This window comes from Onychomys torridus, chromosome 2, assembly GCF_903995425.1.
Source record: "Onychomys torridus chromosome 2, mOncTor1.1, whole genome shotgun sequence".
NCBI classification, from domain to species: Eukaryota; Metazoa; Chordata; class Mammalia; order Rodentia; family Cricetidae; genus Onychomys; species Onychomys torridus.
This window is the reverse complement of record NC_050444.1, coordinates 102,456,280-102,482,636: the sequence shown is the minus strand read 5'-3', so window position 1 is coordinate 102,482,636 and position 26,357 is coordinate 102,456,280. Positions and strand designations below refer to the sequence as shown.

The 26,357-nt window shown below is 38.4% G+C and overlaps 1 protein-coding gene across 8 annotated transcripts in view; it reads right to left on the bottom strand.

The window, feature by feature from the left end:
• Cntln (centlein) overlaps positions 1 to 26,357 on the bottom strand; it is a 253,782-nt gene that overhangs the window by 91,034 nt on the left and 136,391 nt on the right. For all 8 annotated transcript variants that reach the window (XM_036178204.1, XM_036178206.1, XM_036178205.1 and 5 more), the window contains one exon: positions 2,494 to 2,594. In XM_036178204.1, the coding sequence (XP_036034097.1) occupies positions 2,494 to 2,594 (101 nt within the window). The remainder of the gene's footprint in view (positions 1 to 2,493; positions 2,595 to 26,357) is intronic.

Here is a 26,357-nt window from a genome sequence, read left to right as displayed (position 1 = left end):
TTAATAGCTAAATACAACTGCTACCAATCCTACATTAGTGTTATTATTTTATAAAATGAATTTGCTATTATTTGGTTGAAATGTAAAGTCACTCAGTATTCAATAGGCTGTGTTTTTACAATATTTAGTGACTTAAAACACTTTATTGTCCCTCAGTAGAGAACACAGAAAAGAGTTAATGAAAACTGCATTCGGTCAATGAAACAGACAACTTTACTCTTGAATTGAACATGTTCATTTTTTCCACTATCCTAAGTGTATAAATGGCTAAAATCATTAAAACTTACCTTATTTCTTCTATTCTTTGGACTTTTATTGATAAATAAATGACAGGTATGTTTTACTAATTTTTTCTTGATATGTGATTTGATATAAAAGAAACAAAATACTACAAAGATATAATAACCAATTTAGTAGAAAATAACCAATTGCATTTTGTGTGTCTATTTTAGTAATCAAACATGTATTTTTCTGTGATACATATTAGTGCACATAGCTTTTATTCCTTTTAGTTAGCCTGACTGAATCCACCTTCAGTTCAGTCAGATTTAGCATGATAGTATTATCTTGCCAGTTTACTTATTCTCAGTGTCACAAATACGTTTTTCAAATCAAATTATTCACTAACTGGCTCTTCCACTATGTGCTATTGTTACTCTTGAACACATTCCTTAACTCTACCATATTATTTTCTTTCTGTTTATTTTTTCTCCTTTTCTTTTTTAAATTGAAAAGATACTTCTCTCACACAATACATTCCAACTCAGTTCCCCTCCCTCCACTCCTCCTAGCTCCCCTCCACCTCTCCTCTTCCCCAGATCCACCCATCTCCATTTCCTCTTCATAAAAGAGTGGGCCTTCAAGAGACAACAGTCAATCTGTACTAAACAAGTTATAACAAGACAAGATAAAAGCAGAATTGGAGTGGCCAAGCAATTTTTCTGATCTAAGTATATATGTTCAGCATGGTCCCTTCATAAATTCATTTCTCTCTCTCCGTTGTTTCGGCTTCCTGCTTCTGTTGGTCCCCTTTGTTCCCCAGACAGTTTTACTACTACATACATGTCACAAACACATGCACATAAAATACAGAGCCACAAATGTTAAAAACATGATATTTGTCTAAGACTGGCCTAATTTACTTAATATTATCTCCTTTCTCCTATGTTTCTGAAAACAGCACGACTTCATTCTTAGGTCTGAAAACAAACCCACTGTGCACACACACCACATTTGTGCACTCAGTCCTCTGATGCGGGGTATTCAAGCTGGCACCATAACTAAGCTACTGTGAACAGTGCTACAGTAAGCCCCAGGGTTCAAGAAACCAATGTGCAATGAATAAGAGGTTGACATGGAACCGTGAACTCACAGTATTTCCTTTTCTGTCTTAATTTGGTCCTTTCTCATTGCCTGAATGTTCACCTATGTATGTTTCTGTTTTCAAAACAATATAGTTACTTTTAACAATAAAACAAAAAGACTCTTCAGGGTCTGAATTGTTAAGGAACAAATAGGGATATGTTTCAGTAGAAGAAAGAAAAATGATTCTGGCAAGAGAAGAAAAATGAAAACAAAAAGCCATGTTTCAGAAGCCAATGAAGGCGTAAACTCACATTTGGATGAAAACTAAAAGTGTAACATAGAAATGTTAAAATATTGGCTTTGGTAAATCGCTAGCAACATATTTAAGACTGAGTCTGTAATAATGACGGTGGAAAAGTTAGAGGAGGAGTTCATGAAATTGATCACCAGGTGTGGGAACAACAGCTGGAAGGCAGAAGTTGGGAGGAATCTTTTCATATTAACCTGATTTGCTTCTTCTACAAAGATATTGAAGTTTCACAGTAAATGCAATCATCTTCACTTTTAACACAGGAACAATCTTACACTGGTACCATGGGTGCATTCCCTATCATGAGACAGTTGGTCACAGTGGTCACACACTTGAACAAAGTTTCCCTACAAAATTAGAGAGAACTAAGTACTTTCAAAATCTTGAAATAGCAAAAGAAAACATGAATGAATCACTATTAAATCAATTATAAAACTGAGCAAGTCTAACTAGGAAAACTTCATGAATGAACAATAAAATAGTTATTTTATCCTTATCAAATATTACTTTACATTTTTATATTAAGAGAAAGAGAGAGGGGAGAGAGAGGCAAGGAGAAATAGGCAAGTCAGGGGTAATGGTCCTAGACTCAGTGCTCTTCCCCCACCTTTACTGGGGATCTGAGGTTGAACTCAGCTCAACTTTAGCAGCTGAGCCATCTCTCAAGAACCGTTTAAAAGTTTTAAGAAATTGTGAGCCTGTTCGAAGTGGGATATTTAGGAGTTCACTGTATTTGATTTTCTCATGAGACATAAAAACTGCAAGTGTTATAAATCAATAACATGGTACAAAAGGGAGAAACTAAGTAAGATTCTTAAATTGAAACAAAAACTTGAGAATTTAATAATGCTAAAGATTTATTTTAATTAAAAACTTACCTTCTCTTTTCTCTGCCATGCACCTATTCAATTCGTGTATTGTTGTTTTATCAATAGACATATGTACTTTAAGCTCATCCAATTCATCTTGAAGATTCATCCTATGAAAAATTCAAACAATTAACAATTACATAAAATGTGTAACTTTAGGAATAGTATAGTAAAAAAAAATAGCAAAGACAATTGAGGAGTGGGAAATGGTAAGATAAAATAAAAAATATAGCCAGGCGGTGGTGGCGCATGCCTTTAATCCCAGCAGTCGGGAGGCAGAGGCAGGCAGATCTTGTGAGTTCGAGGCCAGTCTGGTCTACCGAGCAAGATCCAGGAAAGGTGCAAAGCTATACAGAGAAACCCTATCTCAAAAAACCAAAAAAAAAAAAAAAATCCAAAATATAATTACATATATTCTATTACATTTTTAGCATGCAAATAGATTTCTATGAGGGTATTTTTTATTAAGTACTCTGAACTTCATTACAACAAATACTGTATCTGTGTGTGTGTGTGTGTGTGTGTGTGTGTGTGTGTGTGTGTACATATACATTTATTGGTATCAAAAAACTGACTCAGTGTATAGTCTGAGCTGGCTTTAAATTCACTACTTTGCCTTGGCCTCTTGTGTGCTGGGATTATAGGCACATATTCATTATCAACAGCTAAAGAACTCGTGTGTGTGTGTGTGTGTGTGTGTGTGTGTGTGTGTGTGTGTGTATAGGGCAAAAAATCTAGAACAGAGACCACAAGAGGAAGAAAAGTATTTAGGGAGGCAGACAGAGGAATAGGATTGTGGTAGTTTGAATGTAACTGGACCCCATAATCCCATATTCCCATAATCACTCATAGGGAGTGGCACTATTGGGAGGTATGTCTTTGTTAGAGTGGGTATGGCCTTGTTGGAGGAACTCATGGCCACTGGATCAGAATTAGAAAAGATACTCCAAGGAATCATATACCCAGATGAGAAAGAATTCTGTAAGTACCATCATTAAGAGCATGAATAACCCTTCCCTGCTGGAGCACACCCAGCATAACCCAAGTGCCTGAATTCCCTCTCTTCTCCTTGTCACCCTATCCCAGCTCACTGCTCTAGCTGAAGTCCCCTGTTTCACCAGAGGCCAGGCCAGCATCCTGAACCCCACCCGCACTCAGCCAGCATAACTCCAACTGCTCATCCTTTTCCCATCACCGTATCCCTGCCCACACCTCTGGTGGGAACCTTCGACCCCATAAGAGGCCAGGCCAGCTCCCTGAAAACTAGGTAAGCCCCACCACCCTTCCCCTGCACCCACCCAGTATAACCCCCAGTGTCCACATGCTCCTCTTCTCCTTGTCATCTTATCCAGCCCATGGCAGGAGCCATGTGACTTCCTCAGGAGGGTAAGGCCTAAGAATAGCACCAACGACTCTGCCTGTGGCAAGACCCTGGAGACCCTGACTCACTTGGCAAAGACCTGTGGACAGTTCACAGCATAATTCTGGGCATGAGCCCTGGAGTGTGTGTGCTGTGTGCTCTCCCTGCTTTCACCATGCTAGCCACACTGCTGGCCTGAGTCACAGTAGGTCATCAAGTTTAACATTGCATCTTTGCAGGACTGTTCTTGAAAGAATGATTTTAACCACAATAGTCTTTAAGAAACATTATTCAATAGATGATTTCAGGAGTCAAGGGGAACAGTCTAGGAGCAGAGAATTAAGTAGAATCATAGAAACCCACAGTTCCTTCATTTCTAATAACTGTGCCAATACTCCAAGAAGTTAAGGGAGATGGACATTAACAAGGGATGGACAGTGCCCACTGCAAGTTTCCAAGTTACGTCACCTATAGGATAAATGGAAACACCTGGTATATCTCCAGAGGAGGTAGAGTAGTAGAGAATGTAGAATGGATTGATCCAGCTTTGGCTGGTGAGTTCATTGTGAGAACCCAGACTTTATCAGATGAAAATATTAACCAGAAGAGACAAAACTCTCTCTTACCCCATATGATGCTGTAACTACATAATGCTTCCAATTGGGCACACTGTTCGACCTATAGATGTACCTAGTCAGGAAATATCCTTTGTAGCTTCCAAGACTCATTATGCTTTCAACAGTAGAGATATAGATTTAAAAAAAGGTGATGGATACTGGTGGGAGAGTTGGGGGAAGGAAAGGGAAAGAGACAAGGAATAAACTGGTAGTTACTGTAACCATTTTTAGAAACTTAGGAAGCAAAACTGACTGTAAAATGTTGACATAAACTATGAAACTGTATAAAGACAATCCAGTCCATCTGGGGCCACTTGTTTAAATGACAATAAGTAGTCAAAATTTCTTCATGGCACACACTTCACACATCCATCTCAGGTCATCGAACATGTCTGGAGAAAGGCTTCCACCAGGCCCACACCTCTTGGGGAAACCTCCTACTCCACCAGAGGCCAGGCCAGTATCCTGAACCTCAGGTAGGACTGCCTCCCACTGTGGTGGAACTGTATTCTCCAAAATATTGTGCACCCTAATAAATTTATCTGGGGTCAGAGAACAGACAGCCACTAGATATAGAGCCAAAAATGGTGGCTAGAAAATGGGTCAGAGCAAGCCATAGCAGAAGCTAGGCGGTGGTGGTTGGTGCACGCCTTGAATCCCAGCACTTGGGAGGCAGAGCTAGGCAGATCTCTTTGTGTTCAAGGATACAGCCAGCATGGAGACACACGCCTTTAATCCCAGGGAATGAAGGCAGAAAGAGAAAGATATATAAGGCATGAGGACCAGAAACTAGCAGCATTTGGCTGGTTAAGTTTTTAGGCTTATGAGCAGCACAGTTCAGCTGAGATTCATTTGGATGAGGACTCAGAAGCTTGCAGTCTGAGGAAACATGACCAGCTGAGGAACTGGCAAGGTGAGGAAGCCGTGGCTTATTCTGTCTCTCTGATCTTCCAACATTGACCCCAATAACTGGCCTCAGGTTTGATTTTATTAAGACCACTTAAGGTTCCTGCTACATCCTAACCCCAACCATGCTCGCCCAGCATAACTCCAATTTCCCCTCCTCTCCTTATCACCATATCCTGGCCTACATCTCTGCAGAAGCTTCCTACCCTATCAGAGGCCAGGCCAGCTCCCCGAAAACCAGAGGCCAGACCAGCCTCCTGAACCCCAGAGACAAGGCCAACTCCTTGGTACCCAGGCAGAAGCCTCCAAGCCCACCAGAAGCCAGGCCATCATCCTGAACTCCAGAGGACCCCAGGCCAGATCAGAGGCAAGGCACATAGAAAGAACTCCAGCCCTAAACTTGGGCAGCAACCCCCTGCTGGATCAGAGGCTATTAGGCCACTAACAATTTGTAACCAACAACCTAAACACAGACAAACATCTATAATCTATTTTTTGGGAATGTGGGCATAGTTTTCTAGGCTACTTCCTGCTGATACAGGGCATTGGCAATCTTACGGGGTTCCTGAGAAAAATAAGAATTATGGTCAAATCCTGAATGGAATACTCTGTGAGGCTGTATCGTCTGAGCCAGTTGCCTTAAAACCATTCTAGATGTTGGATGATCTAGGCCATGGTGTCACTGGAGACCTTTCAGGGTGTCTTGGCTGGTCAAACCTGATGTATCTTAATCCAGGACAAATCCATAGCCTCTTGCTTCCTGTGGAAACAAAAGCAGTGCCTCCTTTCCAAAGCAACATATCCTTGGATCCAAATTTTCTCCCTTTAAAGACTTTATTTTTTAAAAGTATTTCTTTATATAACCATATATATTTATTTTCTTCTCTCTTCTAAGCCTGCATACATTTTTTACACACATTGTAAACCATTTAAAGTCTTATTCTATCTGAATCTGCCTTATTGCGTAACAATATCACCCATCAAACCTCCTCTCACTGACACCTCAGTCTCCAAAGAAACCTACTTCCTGTATGCCCATGCCTATGTGCCTTTCTGCTCTGCCATCTTATTTCCTCTCTCTGCCCAGCTACATCACTTTCGGTCTGTCTGTACAGACCTCCAGACCTCTATGGTTAGTTCTGAGATTAAAGGCATGTGTCATCATGCCTGGCTCTGTTCCCCAGTGTGGCCTTGAACTCACAGAAATCTGGATGGATCTCTGTCTCCCGAATGCTAGGATTAAAGGTGTGTGCTACCATTGCCTGACTTTGAAGTTTAATATAGTGGCTGGCTTTTTCCTCTGATTCTCAGATAAACTTTATTAGGGTGCACAATAATAGGAGACACAATAAATACATCACCACAAAGGGAGATATAATAGTAGACACTGAGGAAAACCAAAAAATCATTAGGTCATACTTCAAAGACCTGTACACCACAAAAGTGAAAATACCTATTATCAAAATTGAACCAAGATCAGATAACCAATTTAAATATACCTATAACCTCTAAGGAAATAGAAGAAAACATTAAGTCTCCCAAACCCTTCCCCCACAAAAAACCCAGGGCCAGATAGTTTTAGCACAGAATTCTACAAGACCTTCAAACAAGAGCTAAAAACCAATACTCTCAAATTATTCTACAAAATAGACAGAGAGGGAGCATTGCCAAATTCTTTATATGAGATCATGGTCACCCTGGCACCCAAACCACATAATGACACAACAAAGAATGAGAACTACAGACCAGTTTTCCTCATGAACATAGATGCAAAAGTACTCAAGAAAATACTGGCAAACTAAATCCAAGAACACATAAAAAAGATCATCCACCATGATCAAGTAGGCTTCATTCCAGAGAGGCAGGGATGGTTCAACATACAAAAACCTGTCAATGTAATCCACAATATAAACATATTGAAAGAGAAAACCACTTGATCATCTTATTAGATGTTAAAAAAGCCTTTGATAAAATCCAACACCCCTTCATGATAAAAGTCTTGGAGAGATGAGGGATACAAGGAACATACCTAAACATAATAAAAGTAATATACAGCAAACAAATTGCCAACATCAAATTAAATGGAGAAGAACTCAAAGAGATTCTACTAAAATTGGAAACAAGACAAGGCTGTCCCTTCTCTCCCTATCTATTCAATATAGTACTCTATATTGTAAAATCTGAAGGAACAAACACCAACCTCAGGTGAGAACCTAGGACAAGTGGAAAGCCTGGGGTGTTTGGTTACATGTTTAATAACTGAGCCTGGGTCAGAGTGGAAGGAGCCTAAGTGCCCTATTCAGCCTTCTGTTCTCACTGCCAAAGATGTCACATGAAGAAACAGAAAGAACTAGTATAGGCACGCATTCTTCCTCAATTTAATGGAACCCTATTTTTGTTGTGTTATCATAAGTGAAAATGGCATAAGTAAATTATCCTGATTATTGCCTTTTTTTTTCCAGAGCCAAGGACCGTACCCAGGGCTTTGAGCTAAATCCCCAACCCTGATTATTGCCTTTTTAAAAACAATATATTAGGAATATATTACTTATATTTAAATAATAAAAACTCTTCCATTTTCTTTAAAAATAAGAGCATGAATAAATCCCACTAGAAAAAGAGATAGGCCAATGAGGAAATATTAATATAGTAAACCATCCAATTTACAAGGTAAACAAGCAAAACATATTCAAAGCTACCTGAAGAAAATCAGAATGATTTAGAAATTTATATGCCAAGCATCTAATTTATAAAACAAAACACCATGGACATAAAAAGGAGATTAAGGCCCCAATGTATGAGTGGATGAGTTTTAATAAATAGCAAGAAGAACAAAAGACAAAGTAGACAAGGAACCTAAACAAATCATACTGGCTGCATAGTCCTGGAGCCCAACAAGTTGAAATGGTCTGTGGCAGTTTGAAAGAGAAAGGCCACCATGAGCAATGTACTTGAAGACTTGTCCTTAGTTGGTAGAACTGCTTGGAAAGCACTAGGAGGTGTGGCCTCGCTGGAGGAGGTATGTCCCTGGGGGTGAGGTAAGGTTTCAAAAGACTTGTGCCATTCTCAGTGTGCTCTCTGCCTCCTGCTTGTGGTTTGGGATGTGCACTTTCAGCTGTTCCTGCTGCCATGCCTTTGCTCAGCCATCATGGACCCAAAGCCTTTGGAACTGTAAGCCCAATTAAGTGACAGACAGACAGACAGACAGACAGACAGACAGAAAGAAAGAAAGAAAGAAAGAAAGAAAGAAAGAAAGAAAGAAAGAAAGAGGGCAGAGGGAGGATGGCTCCCAAGTAAGTATACCGAGATTGACCTTTAACTTCCACATACATGTGCACATACACATGCAGGTGCACACATGTTCATTCACACCCTTTTAGAGATGTATACCTAGACACACATGAACACAAACTCCTGTTCATACCTATACCCACAAATCATGTACTGGTTCAATTACATTTTCACACACCTATAATCACCGTATTTTATTAAGGCACATCTGAACAAAAATGGTGTTTTCATTGTTTCATCTGCTGATGCTGTACAGCACACTGCATACATCATGAAGACATTCTATCTACAAGTGTGAATATCAAATTTAATAATTCAATCAATAGAAATTCTAACATTGTTCTTTTGTAAATAACACAGGTTTTATTATAAATATTTTGCAATGTACATTTATACCCAACAGTGAGAATGGTTCCTTCCTTCCTTCATAGTCAGCTTTGGACTCCATCTCACATTTCCCCAAGCAACACACACACACACACACACACACACACAGAGAGAGAGAGAGAGAGAGAGAGAGAGAGAGAGAGAGAGAGGAGAGAGAGAGAGAGAGAGAGAGAGAGAGAGAGAGAGAGAGAGAAGAGAAGAGAAGAGAAGAGAAGAGAAGAGAAGAGAGGGAGGGAGGCAGACAGAGAGAGAGAGACAAAGAGACAATTCTTTCACAAGATTCAAAATACTTCAGGCAAAGAAGGAAGATGGAAATTTCAGAGTTTCCCCAAGGCCCAATACAGGCAAGCTACTATCCCTGGTCCAAAGAACAGACTTATAATCTGATACTAATATTAACATGCCATCTTGGGAACAAATGAGAAAGAAAGATTCCAGTTAAACAGTGGTATGTTGTGTGTCAAGTTGACAAGAAGTCACCTGTACTGGCTATGTTTATGTCTACCTGACCCAAGCCAGGAGTCATCTGGGAAGAGGGAATATCAATAAAGAATTGCTCTCTCACATTTCTTTATAGTCTTATTTACATGTACGTGAGTGTCTCTGTATGGACAGGTATATAAGTGCAGGTGCCAGAGGAAAGTCAGATCCCCTGGAGCTGGAGGCACAGACACTTGTGAGCTGCCTGAGGTAGGTGCTAGGAAATGAACTCAGAGGTCCTTTGTGAGGGCAGTTAACAGTCTTCACTGCTGAGCCATCCTTCCAAGTCAAGAAAAATTCTTAAAGTAAAAAATTTATGGTCTCTATTTTCCCTTAAGGTAATTCTTCAAATAATTAAATTTATAGTTTGATACCTAGATGTATATCTTTTTAAATGAACATACCTATACATATGAAAGGATTTTAAATTTTTAGGTCCTGTGAATATAACAGCATCTTCCCAGGAAGATTACAGAAAGGAGTATAAATACAAAGATACATATCCACTTACTTAATCACATAATGATTTGTTCAGATGAGGATTCTTATTTGCTTAGTTGATGACATGCAACATACTAAAGCAGTATGAGTTAACAGAGAAAAAGCAAATATTTCATCTCAACTCAGGATGCAGAGTATCTGGAAGACACTCAGGAAAACTTGCCCTGATGACATAAAACATTCCACTCAAAGAACAGGAAGATAAGCACTCAAGTGTTACTGAACCATCACCAAATAAGACTGCATGCTAAGCACAATGAGCCTTTAAAAAATGAAAATAAAGCAAAGCTTTGTTGTTGTTGTTGTTGTTTGGTTTTTTGTTTGTTTGTTTTGTTTGTTTTGTTTTCCAAGACAGGGTTTCTCCATGTAGTATTGGTGCCTGTCCTAGATCTCACTCTATAGACCAGGCTGGCCTCGAACTCACAGAGATCCACCTGCCTCTGCCTCCTGAGGATTAAAGGCCTGTGCCACCACTGCCTGGCAGCAAAGCGTTTTTAAAGATTGAATGTATACAGTGTTCTGCCAGAAGAGGGCACCAGATCTCATTATGACAGTTGTGAGCCACCATGTGGATGCTGGGAATTGAACTTAGGACCTCTCTCTGGAGGGGCAGCCAGTGCTCTTAACTACTGAGCTATCTCTCCAGGCTCCCCAATGCCTTTTTTAAATTTTATTTATGTGATGGTGTCAGATCCCCCAGGACTGGAGTTACAGACAATTGTGAGTTGCCATGTGGATGCTGGAAATTGAATCCAGGTCCTCTGGAAGAAGAGCCAGTGCTCTTAACTACTGAACCATCTCTCTAGCCACAAAACATTTTCTATGACCTCAGGACAATTAAGTAGGAAAGCAATATCAGAGGGTTGTCTAGAAAATCCTCAAGTATTTTAAAGTAAAGAACCTATATCTGATAAAGATTATCAGCTTGACTGAACTTTAGATAGCCTCCTGAATTTTCTCATCAACTCATTTTGCATTTGATGAATTTGGCATTAGATTTACACTCTGCTCAGTCAGTTGGCGGGAACACTTCTGCCCCACGCATCTGATCAGCTTCACTTGCTCACTAAGCCTCTACTATCCTCAAGGTGATGTCTCATCACCCAGAGTTAACCTTAGCAAGGATTCTATTAGGAAGGTTTACTTTCTCTTCCCTTATCTGTGATGTTTCCTCTTAGCATTCTCTGCCCAGTGATCCCACTCTGCTCTTTAGTTGTTAATTCTCACCTTCCCAGCCTACAGATAAGGCTAAAACCAATCTTTCTTCCACACTGCAAAATTCTAGGTATACCCATAGCAATTGTGTTGAATCAATTCTTCCTTATTACACTTTAACAAGTATCAGAAAGTATTTTTTCTTTCAAACATAAATATTTATTTCAGAGAAAAAACAAGTAGAGTTAGAAAGTATTTTGAACTTATAAAAAATTAAAATCCAGTATTTCAGAATTTGTAAGGTACAACTAGAACAATCCTTAGATGAATAGCTAGAGTGTTATTGTACTTACAACAGAAAAGATCTACAAGGCTGGAAGCTTCCCATAGAAATAGCTGGAAAAAAAACCAAACTGGTCACAATTCACATACATACTTGCAAACTGGATGTCCTCTTTCATGAAACCTAGTATTATCCTCTTTTTAACAGAATTGATTGATTGTCCTTTTTTTATTCATCCATAGTAATTCTTTAAGTTATGGATACTAATCCTTTTCTAAAGATATACACTACAAATACCCTTTCTCATTCTAAGGTAGTTTTTTTTTAAATTAATTTAATGGTATCTTCCAATGAACAGAAGTTCACTACAGTCCACGTTATCAAATTTTAGTTCATATTAACTGTTCAATATAGAAATATTTACCTACCACAAGGTCACGAAGATATTCTCCTATATGCTTCTCTAAATGCTTATTTATTGCCTCTAGTGTTTTCTAATATAAGCTAATCTAATGTTTCTAATCTAAACGTTTTATTGCTTACCCCACATTTGCACTGGCATTAAATCAGGAGTTGACTTTTGGATTTGCTCTGAGACAAGCCAACCAACTCATAAAAACAGAACTATTTAACTGAATTTCTTGGTATCATTAAGCATGTAGTCATGTGCAATTTATTATTTTAGCTATTCTTAGCCATAAAAGCTGCTAGATATTTGTTGATATACAAATCTCTTTAGTGTCTATAACTAGATTGGGAATTATTAGATTTAGGAGTATATAAAAAGTTGAAATTATAAGTAAAAATGTTAAGAATATAAAAACAAGTAACAGTCAGATTTTTAAAATTATATCATATTTAATTCATCTTTATTATTTTTGTAAAAAAGGATTATCAACAAATATTATCTCATCTAATAATATATCACTTTATGGAATTAATAATTATTTTAGTTCATTGATCATTACTATTAGTAATGAACATGTTACAAAAATACTTTGAAAACAGCTCAGTAGTGTTTAAAAAAAGTAAATACAGAATTACTAAAGCCAGGAATGGTGGCATATTCCTGTGATCTCAGCTTTTTATAAGAGGCATGGTAATCATAAATTCAAGGCCAAGCTGAACAACATAGCAAGATTCTATCTAAAAAAACAAACAAACAAAAAACAAAGAAAATTACTATGTGATTTGTAGCTGGAGACCTTCTCTCCAGCCCCTGCCAAGCCCTGTTAGTCCGACAGCCCACTTATAAAATAAACACACAGACACTTATATTATTTAAACTGCTTGGCCATTAGCTCAGGCCTGCCATTGTCTAGCTCTTACTCTTATATTCATCCCATTTCTATTAATCTATACTTTGCCATGTGGCTTGTGGCTTACTGGTAGCTTACATCTTCCTTGTCCTGGCGGCCGCTGGCAGTGTCCCCTCCTGCCTTCCTGTTCTCCCAATTCTCCTCTCTCTTAGTCCCGCCTATACTTCCTGCCTGGCTACTGACCAATTAGTGTTTTATTTACCAATTAATCACCCACAGTAGTGATTCAACACATCGTTTCTATTTTACTTTATGGTATATATCCACAAGAATAGAAAAAAAAATTAATTGACCACCAAATAGATAAATGTATAAACAAAGAAAATAATGTTTGATATATACTACATTGTAGATAAATCTTCAAAATATTATGCTATGAAAAAAAAGCCAGATATAAGTGTTAAATATAATATGGTCCTGTTTGTATGAAGCAATGAGAATGTGTTAATCTACAGAAAAAGAAGTAGTTTTGTGTTTGGTAGGAGTTAAGGGAAGCAACAAAGGAGGAAAAAAGGGTAAGTGTCCAGTGTGCTTGAGGTCTCCTTTAAAGACCATAAAAATGCTTTGGAATTAAAGATCATAGTTTTAAACATTGTGAATGCAATAAATAGTACCTAATTGTGTGCTATGAAAATGAACTAAGGGGCTGGAGAGATGGAATACTAGGTAATAGCACTTGCTGTTCGAGCATGAGACCTGTGTGTGGCCTCTCATGCCTGTAACCTCAGTATTCAGAGAAATAGAGACAAAATGATTCTTAGGGTTTCCTGGATGTCAGGCTATCTCCAGGTTCAATGAAAGACCTGTCTCAGGGAATAAGGCAGAGAGTGACATAACAAGACCCCCAACATTGTCCTCTGGCTGTACTGACACCTGTCGTATAGCTATTTCCTTCAAGGTGAGACAACATTCCATGTTGGAGGCAAGCTCCTTAAGTCAGTACTTAAATAATTCAACAGCTTCAGGACCTAACTGGCCAGATGCAGTGGGATCCTCCTTCCCCAATCTTCTATAAACTGTAAGGATTACTTGTCAGACTTCTCAAACCAGCCAAGCTGCTAGTAGATGCAGAAACCAGCCCAGCTGAGAAATCTTGAAGAGGCTCAGACCAACCGAGCAGTGTGGAAAGACACTTTCCAACCTATGGAGGTGCCTGTAAATTATGCAGTATGCTCCAGGATTTCAACTTCTGTGAGCCATCATCACCTATGCTGGGTTGTCTTTTGGTGATCCAACCTTTTTGAGTCATTTCTGCTTCCACAAGTAACTCTTTGCCCACATTGCTGTAAGCAAACCAAATAAAACTCATTAGCCCACCAAGCTGGACTTTCATAGTACACTTACTTAAGTGTACTCGTATGTCTGTGGCCAGTTCCCTATCTGGGGTGAGAAGATGTTTGGTCATGTCATCTTAGGAGTAGTGTCACAAAACAGCACCAAACACACTACATACATAAAGCACATGCACATATGCCACACTGACACACATACATATGCACAAATGTACATAAAATACACAAATAAAATCAAATTATCATTAATTCATATATTATTAGTGGTTACCTAAAAATATGTTATGAAAATATGTCACCTTCTGAAGACAGTTTTCTGAGAATTTTATTTTCACCGTTAGAGAAATGTAGCTCCTAAATCCTCACTCATCATATCTTATTTACATGCACATGCACAATCAAGAAAATCAGAGGTCTTGTTTGCAGGGGAAATACTGGGTGAGTTTCTTGATATTTAATTTTAGTGCTTAAGCAATTATTACTGAGCTTTATATAACACCCCGGGTGTGGCTTACTATTCTTCACTTTTAACCCCAAGTAGAAGACAGTACTCTAACTTGTGCTACATTTCCTTTAGAGATAACAATAAAAACTGATTAAAAGACTCTTAAAATAAAGACTATAAGGAACTATAATGCAGGATAAAATTCTGCACTTATTTTAGTTGAAATGAAGGTTTATATTAGGAATTTACCACTGATCTCAATTTTGTCTTACTGACCAAGACTCTCAATGTTAATAAAGAAAAATATCATTATCCTTTATCAAATATTTTGCATTCTCATGTTTATTTTTAGACATAAAAGTAAAGAAAGGAATGGTTAAAACAGAGAAGGTGATGCTTAATTTTGTTATATTCTCAGAAAACTGAGAATATAAGAGGCTTATATTTTAAAAGCAAAAGAAAAATATTAAAGGATAACGTGGGTCGTTAATGCTATGAAGTGAAAAAATACATTTCTGTTTAATTCTTTTCTGTGTGATGTTGAGAATAAAACCTAGGGCTTCACATGTGCTCTACCACTGAGATACATTCCAAGTCTCCTGAATCATATTTTACAAGTCACCGGGAAGTACTGGGAAGTACTGGCAGAACAAAAGGAATACATATACATAAGGAATAAGGTGTGTGTGTGTGTGTGTGTGTGTGTGTGTGTGTGTGTTTAAAGATTTTGTTTTTAATTATGTTCAAGTATGGGAGGTGCCTGTCAATGTAAGCGTTCACAGAGGCCAGAAGAGAGTGTCAGATGCTCCCTAGAACAAGATTTATAGGCAGTTGATTGGAATTGAACTCAGGTCCTCTGCAAGACCTGTATGTACTCTTAACTGTGGAACAATCTCTCCATTCCCAACATATAAGTATTTAAAAGTTTATTTTAATAGACCAGGGAATAAATGGTAGTAGGTTGAATAAAGACATTTAAAAAATAATAATGAAATGATAGGTAGATACATTCTAGATACACATGGAATCTTAAGATGTGGTATGAATTTCAATGAGAAGTACAGAAATAATGATAAAGTAATTATAACAGCTGGATTTCTGGTTAAAGGAAACTGGTAAATCAGAGTTCCATGTCTTGAGTTAGAGCACTACACAAGGAAGAAATCTGTAGATTATAATTTTGTTTTAAAAGTGTTATATCTGAGTGGGACACCAAAGAGGAGATCTTACATATTTACTATGTTAAGGTTCAGCAATAGGATTCTGTGCTAGGATTGAGAATATAGAGGCTAAATGGCAACAGGCAGAGATGAGATGCTGTGGATATCGCTCTGTGTAAATAAAGTTCTGATTGGCCAGTGGCCAGGCAGGAAGTATAGGCGGGACAAGAGAGAAGAGAATTCTGGGAGGTGGAAGGCTGGGTAGAGAAAGATACCACCAGCTGCCACCATGACAAGATGTAAGGTACTGGTAAGCCACGAGTCATGTGGCAAAGTATAGATTAATAGAAATGGGTTAATTTAAGATAGAAGAAGTAGATAACAAGAAGCCTGCCACAGCCATACAGTTTCTAAACAATGTAAGTTTCTGTGTGTTTACTTGGTTGGTTCTGAGTGTCTATGGGCCTGGCGGGTGAGAGAGATTTGTCCTGACTGTGGGCCAGGCAGGAAAACTCCAACTACAATGAGACTGTCATAGAATAATGCAAAATTAAGTATATTGAATGATTATTATAAAGCCCAATATACTGTAGGGTTGAAAGCTAACAAGAGAGGAAATAAAGAGGTGGATAGGTGCAAAGAGAAAAAAAAACACAAGAGAATGGAGCTAAAATTAAAGGACAATTTTGTTTTAAGGAGAGTTTGATCCACAATTGAGTAGTAGTGTGTTAGTTTGAATGTAATTGGCCCCCATAATCTCATAGGGGGGGCACTATTAGGAGGTGTGGCTTTGTTTGAGTGGATATGGCCTTGTTGGAGGAAACGTGTCACTGTGGGGGCAGGCTTTGGGGTTTCCTATGCTCAAGATACAATCCAGTGAATCAGTCAACTTCCTGTTGCCTTCTGATCAAGATGTAGTCAGTAACACATCTGCCTGCATGTCACCACACTCCCCAACATTATGATAATGGACTGACAATGTAAACAAGTCACCCCATTAAATGTTTTCTTTGTAAGAGTTAACATGGCCATGGTGTCTCTTCACAGCAACAAAAACTCTAAGACAAGTGGTGATAACTTTCACAAAATGTGAACAATCATGGGGTTGGAGAGATGGCTCAGCAGTAAAGAGCACTTGCTGCTCTTCCAGAGCAACTGGGTACAGTTTTCAGCTCCATATCAAGATACCCTACTGTCCTAAACTCCTCTTCCAGGGAATCTGATGCTCTCTTTTTGCCTCTGTAGGCATGTGGTAAACAGTTCTATAGAGGCAAAATACCCATATACATTAAACAAACAAACAAATAAATCCTTTAAAAAAATGAAGCAGCAGCCTAACCTGGCAGTGGTGGCACATGCCTTTAATTCCAGCACTCAGGAGGCAGAGATAAGTGCATCTGTGAGTTTGAGGCCAGCCTGGTTTACAAGGCCAGTTTCAGGACAGCCAAGGCTACACAGAGAAACCCTGTGGGGGGGAGACAAGTGAAGCATCTTTTGTTAGCTCTTAGTATTAGATACCTTACCTAGATTTCTCTGACTTGATTTATTTATCCTTAAGGAAATAGTCTTATTGACTGCTATGAGTTAAGTCTAAATTGTGTTCACCAAAAACTCATGTCAAAGTTCTAATTCCAAATGGGATAGTTATTGGAGTCTGCATTTGGGATCAGATAGAAACTTCCTGCTGGGATGAAAACAGTTTTAAAGGGGGAGAAGGCAGTAATTTGTGAGCCAAGAGGAAGGCATTTACAGAGAACCTCCTCCAACTGACCATTTGATCTTGGCCTTTCCAGACTCCATAACTATGAAAAATAAACATGTTATCTGAATCACTTAGTCAGTGTCATTCTGTCATAGCATTATGAGAAGAATAATTCATTGAAAATTCGTAGCTCTAATTTTTACTTGTTCATATTTCTTTCAAAATTTACTTTTCTATAAAATGTCTTAAACATATTAGAGGCACTATACTTTTTAAACTTAATAAAATCATTACATAAATAAGCCTGATATAATTTAAAAACACTGTCTGTTAGGCTTTGTTTATTGATTCATGTTCCTCCTCATGTTAGAGTCTGAGTGAATATCACAATGGCAGCAACAGCAATGTATCTGGGTAAACATTTTATAAGTACCTTAAATTATGTATAACATTTTATAATATATACAAGTGGGTAAATGCATGTTAAAGGGAGTTAAGAAAAACTGTTAAGAAAGGCTGTTAAACTGGAGCTATATAGATCTATTTACCAACCAATGCATTTCTGTCATGAGCATTGATAATGTTAAAATGCAAAATTATACTTTCTTAAAAACATATTAATAGGAACATATACTCTTAAATTATATTAGTATGTATTATATATTTTAAATACATTAATATATTTTCTATTGATATATGGATAGAAAAATATTTATTCTTTAACTTTGACTTAATATATTTTATTATTTCACAAACTAGATTATCTCTTCTTAATCTCTGTTACTGCTTTAATTCAGGCCTTCAAGATAGAAATTTAAATGGAAACTTTAATTAATGTTCAAGACACTAATCTTTTCACACTGCATAATGCATTGTATCAGTTGCTATCCTGAATGCCTATAATCACACGGCCTCTGGAATGCACTTTCTATACTAAAGTGATGAACTACTATACTTTATGGGGTTCCGCCAATAACTTCACAGTCAATTAACTTGTAGTAGTCAGTTCAGAGTACGACCTTTCTCACGAAGTTCTGCTTTGGTCTTTTTCTCTATATAAGTAGAATAAACATTTCTTTCTTATGTCTCTACTATCTTTTACTATTGTTCATATCACATTGCTAAGTTATGAGGTCCTAATAAAAGGGGTAACTCATTATTTCTCTCTTTTTCCCTCTGGCTAGCAAAGTACCCATATGTAGCATTTAACATAAGCTACACCTTCCTGTTTTTGTATATAATGATTCAGAAATACACAGGGAATGTTATCATACCTAGCGATCATACTAGGGACAGGGACCTCAGCTATGGCTGGCAATGCATAATCAATGATTTCCTGGCTGAGCATGTGTCCCTGTGTAAGCCTAAGGTTCCAAACAGCCCTTGGGCTTACACAGGGACACATGCTCAGCCTGGAAGGAGGGGACTGGACCTGCCCGTATTGAATCCACCAGGTTTAAATGAATCCCCAGGGGTGTCTTGGTCCTGGAGGACATGGGAATGGAGGGGAGGGGATGGGAGGAAGGTGGGGATGGGGGCGGGAGGGGGGAGGACAGGGGAACCCATGGCTGATGTATAAAATTAAAACACATAATAATAATAATAATAATAATAATAATCATCATCATCATCATCATCATAATCATAATTATAAATAAAAATAAATCTTTAAAAAATTATTTCCTGGGTTAGGTGAGCATAATTTTGAGATAGAGATGAGCCCTTTTCACAGTTTTATATAACACATAGACTATAATACACTTTTTTGAGATGGGGTCTTACTATGCTGTCTAGACTGCTCACCAACTCCTGGAACAGAAAGCAATCCTACTGTCTCTGAATCCCAACTGCCCAGGACTATAGGCACATGTCACCATGGTCAGTAGCAAATGTTTCTACTAAAATGTTTTCATTTTTAAAATGTTAACAAATATTTGACTCTGTAGGCTCCAAAATATAATTTAGCCTTAGTAAGGCAACATGTTCAACTGAGCAAGAAAGCCAAGTGAAGCATAGGCATTTCTGAGAGCTTTTGTTGCTTCTTACTATGCAGCAACCAAAGGGGGGGTTTACCTCCCTGGGCATAGTCATACCCATACAATGGACCTCAGACTTAGAAACAGTTACTCTTCTGTAAACCAATGACTATTCAGTCTCTAGTTTAGTGCCTAGTTTCTGAAATACACTGGTAAATATTAACTTAATCAATGTCTACATAAATGTCTGCTAGATAAAAACTGAAGAAGGCAGTTCCTCAGTTCACAGATTTCTGATTTCTTGTTAAAATATAATAATAACAAGTAGCTATATGTCATAAATTTATATGAAATGATATAGAAAATAACTTTCAGAGGAAGTGTTCAAGTCTTTAAATTTCTATACCATAGAAGTGCTGAATATTTCCGACTGACCCTTCCTGTGCCACACCTGAAGGTTTCCACAAAGACCATCCTATCTGCAATCATCCACAGGTCCCTTCTGTGCCACATCACCCCTCCACTCAGCCAGAGTTCCACCTCCTTCTGTAGGGTTCAGCCTGATGAATCTCCCTGACTTTCCTATCCATACCTTCTCCTCAGCCCACCAGATCTAGCACAAGTCTCATATTCAGTGCCCAGGCTAGTCTGGCCTCACCTCCCTTCACCGCAAGTGATCTCAGGGTTTCACCCTACCCTCCCTTCTTATTTCCGAACCCAGAGGCCTCTTCCACACCATTTCCATACAGCCAGATCCACTCCCATGCTCCAGGCTTAAAGCAAGAAACCCATCTTATACACCACCCAGTCTCCTCTGTCCAGTTCACTACACTCCACCCATGCCATTTCAAACCTCTAGGCCCAACCCACCTGCACATTCCCTCTTCTGCCCGAACCTGCTCTGTCCATATCAGACACAGAAGTAACAAAGGAAGTTCACATGCCCAGATCTCATTGAAAAAATACTAACAAGTGACATCAAGCTAATATAATCTCTCCAAAACCTACCAGTCTTGTAGAAATGTTTTTCCAGTGAGAATTACCTAATGACCTACAAGACACAGAATTTAAAAGAACAATCAATAACTTACACAAAGAATTCAAGGAGTGTATAGAGGACACAAAGTAAGAACTCAATGACATAAAGAAGAAGCTTAAGAAAAACAAAGGCTCAAAGATTTCCGAGAAAACACAAACAGAAGGCTGATGAAAATGATGAAGGCAATCCAGGATCAGAGAACAGAATTCAATAGGGAAACAGAAATACTGAAGAGGATGCAAAGTGAAAAGAAGATGCAATTGAAACCTGAAAATCTCAACTAGAAAACCCAAAGGAGAGACTTATAGGTGGGAGGAATCAAGTAGAAGGCAGAACATCATGATTTGAAGATCAAGTAGAGGATGTAGACCAAAGAAGCAAGAAATACATTTTAAAAAAAATCCACAGGAAAGCAATATACAAGAAATGTGGGATACCCTAAAACAAAAACCTTCAGTATATATGCACAGCTGAGGGAGAAGACTCAGTCAATGACACGGGCCATATCTTTAACAGGATCATAGAAGAAAATTTCTCCAAAGTAAGAACAGACACATCCATACAGATACAAGAAGCACACAGAACACTAAATAGACAATATAAGAAAAGAAAATCCCTAAAGCATACCAAAGTTAAAATACAAAGTATTTATAAAACAGAAAATGTATGGAAGGATACAAAAGAAAACAAACAAAAAACAAGTCACATATAAATGAAAACCCATAAGGATAACAGCTGATTTCTCAATGGGAACTTTGAAAGCCAGAAGAGCCCAGAGCAATGCATTCCAAGTCTTTAACATATCCAGCAAAACAATCCATCATAATTGAAAGAAAGGAGAAAAAAAAATACTCTCCACAATATAAACAGCCTTACAACATTTATATCCAACAAACCAAACCTAAAGAAAATACAGAAAGTAATATTTAGGGCTGAAGAGAAGAGGTGTGAGCATAGAAGACAGACTGTGAAAATAAATATGAAATTATAATTATTTTTTATTTAAAAAATTTGTTCATTTTACATACCATCCCCAATTCACCCTCCCTCCTTGCCCCCACCGCCTCCCATTGTAGAATATTATTTTAAGTTTTGTTACTTTTGTTTTTGCTGTGGTTAGATTAGTGATGTAAAGATGTGTTTGATTAAATAAAATTCACCAGCGGTCAGGAGGCAGAGTCAGCAACTAGCTGACAGGAAGTAGAAGGGAGGAGCCAGGTGGAAAAGCGTTTTTTAAGGAGAGGTGAAGAGAAGCACGAGAGCTCTTTGGAAGATATGAGCTAGGAGAGGAGGTGAGCTCCTTGCTATTCAGCCTCTCTGAGGAGCAGAATTCCACCTTAACCATTGAACCTTGAGTTCATTACAAGGAGAAAGGTTTAGTTAAGTTCCCTTCATAGCTTTGCAAGCACTGGAGCTAGAGGGAGCAGATTCCCCTCCAGTTGCTGCCCTTGTGGCCTAACCACAGCTCCTGGCAGTGGAGTTACAGTTGCTGATTTAGACAGCATGGCTTAAAAGCCAGCAACAATTAAATACAACGACAACACTCACCTCCCCTCATCCACCCCCATCCACTCCTCAGAGGGGTAAGGCCTCTCTTGGGTAGGCAACAGAGTCTGGCACACCAAGCCAGAGTCTGTTGACTACCCCTTCCCTCTGCACCAGAGGAGATGGGCTCCAAAAACCCAGTTCATGCACCTGGGATAAGTCCTGGTCCCACTGCCAGGGACCCCACAAGCCTCACACCTATCAGCCACATTCAGAGGGCCTACTTCAGTTCCATGCAGATTCACCAGCTATCAGTCCAGAGTGCTTGAGCTTCACTAGTTTGGATCAGTCATCTCTGTGGTTTTCCCCATCATGACCTTGACCCCCACTTGCTCATATGATCCACCTTCCCTTTCTTCAACTGCTCTCCAGGAGCTCAGTCCAGTGCTTGGCTGTGGACCACTGCATCTTCTTCCATCAGTTACTGGGTGTACATTCTATGTTGACAATTAGGGTAGTCACTAATCTGATTACAGAAGAAGGCCAGCCAGTTCAGGCACCTTCTTCACTGTTGCTAGGAGTCTTAGCTGGAGCTATTCTTATGGAATCCTGGGAATTTCCCTAGCATCAGGTTTCTCCTTTGCCTATAATGGCTTCCTCTATCAAGATATCTCTTTCACTGCTCTCCCTCTCCGTCCCTCCCCCAACTCAGCCATCTTGATCCCTCATGTTTCCAGGCCTCATCCCCTCCCTTCTACCCCTCATTGGCACAGAAGACCACTTCCTAAACATAACACCAGTAGCACAGACACTGAGAGCAACAATTAATAAATAAATGGAACCTCTTGAAACTGAGAAGCTTCTGTAAGGCAAAGAACACAGTAAATAAGACAATACAGCAGCCTACAGAATGGAAAAAGATCTTCACCAACCCCACATCTGACAGAGGGCTGATCTCCAAAATATATAAAGAACTCAAGAAACGAGACATCAAAATACAAAATAACCAATTAAAAAATGGAATACAGATCTAAACAGAATTCTCAACAAAAGAATCTCAAATGGCTGAGAAACACTTGAAATGTTCAACATTCTTAGCCATCAGAGAAATGCAAATCAAAGCAACTCCTGTCAGAATGGCTAAGATCAAAAACACTGAAGACAGCTTATATTGGAGAGGATATGGAGTAAGGGGAACACTCCTACACTGCTGGTGGGAGTGCAAACTTGTACAGCCACTTTGGAAATCAGTATGGTGGTTTACCAGAAAATTGGGAATCAACCTTTAAGTCCCAGCAATACCACTTTTGGGCATATATCCAAAAGATGCTCAATCATACCACAAGGATACTTGCTCAACTATGTTCATAGCAGCTTTATTCATAATAGCCAGAACCTGGAAATAACTTAGATGCCCTTCAACCAAAGAATGGATAAAGAAAATGTGGTACATATACACAATGGAGTACTACTCAGTGGTAAAAACAACGATATCATGAAATTTGTAGGCAAATGGATAGAACTAGAAAAAAAAAAATAATCCTGAGTGAGGTAACCCAGATCCAGAAAGACAAACATGATATGTACTCACTTATATTAGATATTAGATGCAAAGCAAAAAATAACCAGCATACAATCCACAACCCCAAAGAAGCTAGGTAAAAAGGAAGACCCTTAGAAGGGCACACATGGAGAGTCCCAGGAATGGGAAATAGTTATGAAACCATAATTACTAAGATACAAAGTACCAATCAGAACACAAACAGCCGGGCAGTGGTGGCGCATGCCTTTAATCCCAGCACTTGGTAGGCAGAGGCAGGTGGAGCTCTTTGAGTTCGAGGCCGGCCTGGACCACAGAGTGAGGGCCAGGAAAGGCGCAAAGCTACAAAGAGAAACCCTGATTCAAAAAACCAAAAACAAACAAACAAACAAACAAAAACAAAAAACCACAACACCAAAAATCCATAACACAATGACAATTAACATACACATTTCAATAAAAACTTTAAATATCAATGGCCTCAATTCTCCAATAAAAGACATAGACTGAATAAATGGCAAAGAAACAAAATCTATCTATTTTTGCTTTAAAGATAAGGTACCACATTAGAATGAAAAGATAGACAAAAATATTAACATCAAATGGGACCAAGAAGAAAGCAGATATCGCTATCCTAATATATGACAAAATAGACATTAATAATAATAACAACCTAAAGAGATAAAGAGGGAGACCATCAGTTAACCAAGAAGATGTTGCTACACATAAATTCATTAATAATAGATAATTTTGATACCCCACTTTCTCCATTTTACAGGTCACCTGGACAAAAAATAAACAGAAAAACATCATAATTAATTTTCATATATCAAATTGACTTAACAACTATCTACAGTGTACCTACCCAAAAACCAAAGAATACACATCTTCTGAGCAGCACATGAAAGCTTTCCTAAAGTAGACCACATCCACAGACAAAAAACAAATCTTTACAAAATCAAAAAACATGAAATCACTGTTTATATCTTTTCTTTGTTTGTTTGTTTGTTTGTTTTTCGAGACAGGGTTTCTCTTGTAGCTTTGTGCCTTTCCTGGAACTCGCTTTGAAGACCAGGCTGGCCTCAAACTCACAGAGATCCGCCTGCCTCTGCCTCCTGAGTGCTGGGATTAAAGGCGTGTGCCACCAACACCTGGCAATAAAACAAATCTTTACAAAATCAAAAAACATGAAATCGCTGTTTATATCTTTTCTGGCCATAATGCCATAAAACTTAAAATTGACAGCAAACAAATTTCTAATTAAAACACAAACTCATGGAGATTAAACAATTTACTACGGAATGATGAACAAATCAAAGAAGAAACCAAGAAATAAATTAAAAAATTTCCTAAAACTATATAAAATTGGAAACACAATACAATAAAACCTCTGGTGTGCCATTAGGGGTGAGCTTTGAAGTTTCAAGAGCCCATACTATTCCAATTGGCTCTCATTCCCTGTGCCTTGTGTTTGTTGTTTAAACATTCAAGCTCTCAGTTAATTCTCCAATGCCTACCTGTCCACCTGTTATCATGCTCACCACCCTAATGGTCATGGACTCACCCTCTGAGACTGTAAGCAAGCCCCCAACTAAATGCTTTCTTTTATAAGCTGCCCTGGTAATAGAATCCTTGTTGTGGAATATTATTTTAACTAAGTAAAGATGTGTTGCATATGTTTATGATGCAGAATGTTACTTTAACTGTGTAAAGGTTTGTTACTTTTGTTCATGTTGCATACTTTTGTTTAATGATGTAAGGATATGTGTTTAATTATGTGTTGCATCTGTCTAAGGCACTTGATTGGTCTAATAAAGAGCTGAACAGCCAATAGCTAGGCAGAGAAAAGATAGCCAGGGCTGGCAGGCAGACAGAATAAATAGGAGAAATCTAGGCTCAAAAAGAACAAGAGCAAGATGAGAACAAGGGAGAAAGAAAGGGACACGCCTGGGACAAGCAGCCAGGCAGCCACCAGCTAGCCAGAATTGAGAAGCAGTGAAAGTAAGATACACAGAAGGAAGAAAAGTAAAAAGCTGCAGAGCAAAAGATAGATAAAAGGAAACAGATTAATTTAAGTTAAAAGAGCTAGCCAGAAATGAACCTAAGCTAGGCCGAGCAGTCATAACTAATACTAAGTCTTGTGTCATGATTTGGGAGCTGGTTGGTGGCCCTAAAAGAAAAAGCCAGGTACAGGTCACACACTGGCTAGTTTTATGTCAACTTGACCCAAGGTACAGTTATCAGAAAGGAGGGAACCTCAACAGAGAAAATGCCTCCATAAGATTGGGCTGTAGGGCATTTTCTTAAACAACGATTGATGCTTTGTGTCATGGTGCTTTGTCACAGGAATAGAAACTCTAAGACAGGTCTCTTCACAGCAACAGAAAAGTAACTACAACAAATAGTAATTAAATGCCTTCTGGCTAAAAAGTGCCCAGGGCTCATAGTATTCACAGAAGAATTCTACAGAGCAGATCCGATCTTTCTTAAGCTTTCAAAAGAATAAAAACAGAAGAAACACTTCCAAATTCCTTCTATGAAGCCAGTATCAATCTAATACCCAAACCAGTTAAAAGACACAACAGAAAACTACAAGCCAATATTCCCTGATGAACTTACTCAAAATGCTAACTTAAGTAACTGCAAACAGAAGATAGACATACAACAAAATGATGATACACCATGACCAAGTTTCCTTTGACCCTGAAATGGAAGAACAGTTGAACATATGCAAGTCAACAAGTGGAATAAGCCACATAAATGGACTTAGAGACAAAAATAAACCACCAAGATCATCTCCATAGATGAAGAAAAATCCTTTGAAAAATATCCAATATGCTTTCATAATGAAAGTCCTAGAGAATATAGGGCTGGAGAAAACCTATTTCAACATAATAAAAGCCATATATGAGAAACCCACAGTCACCAACATCCT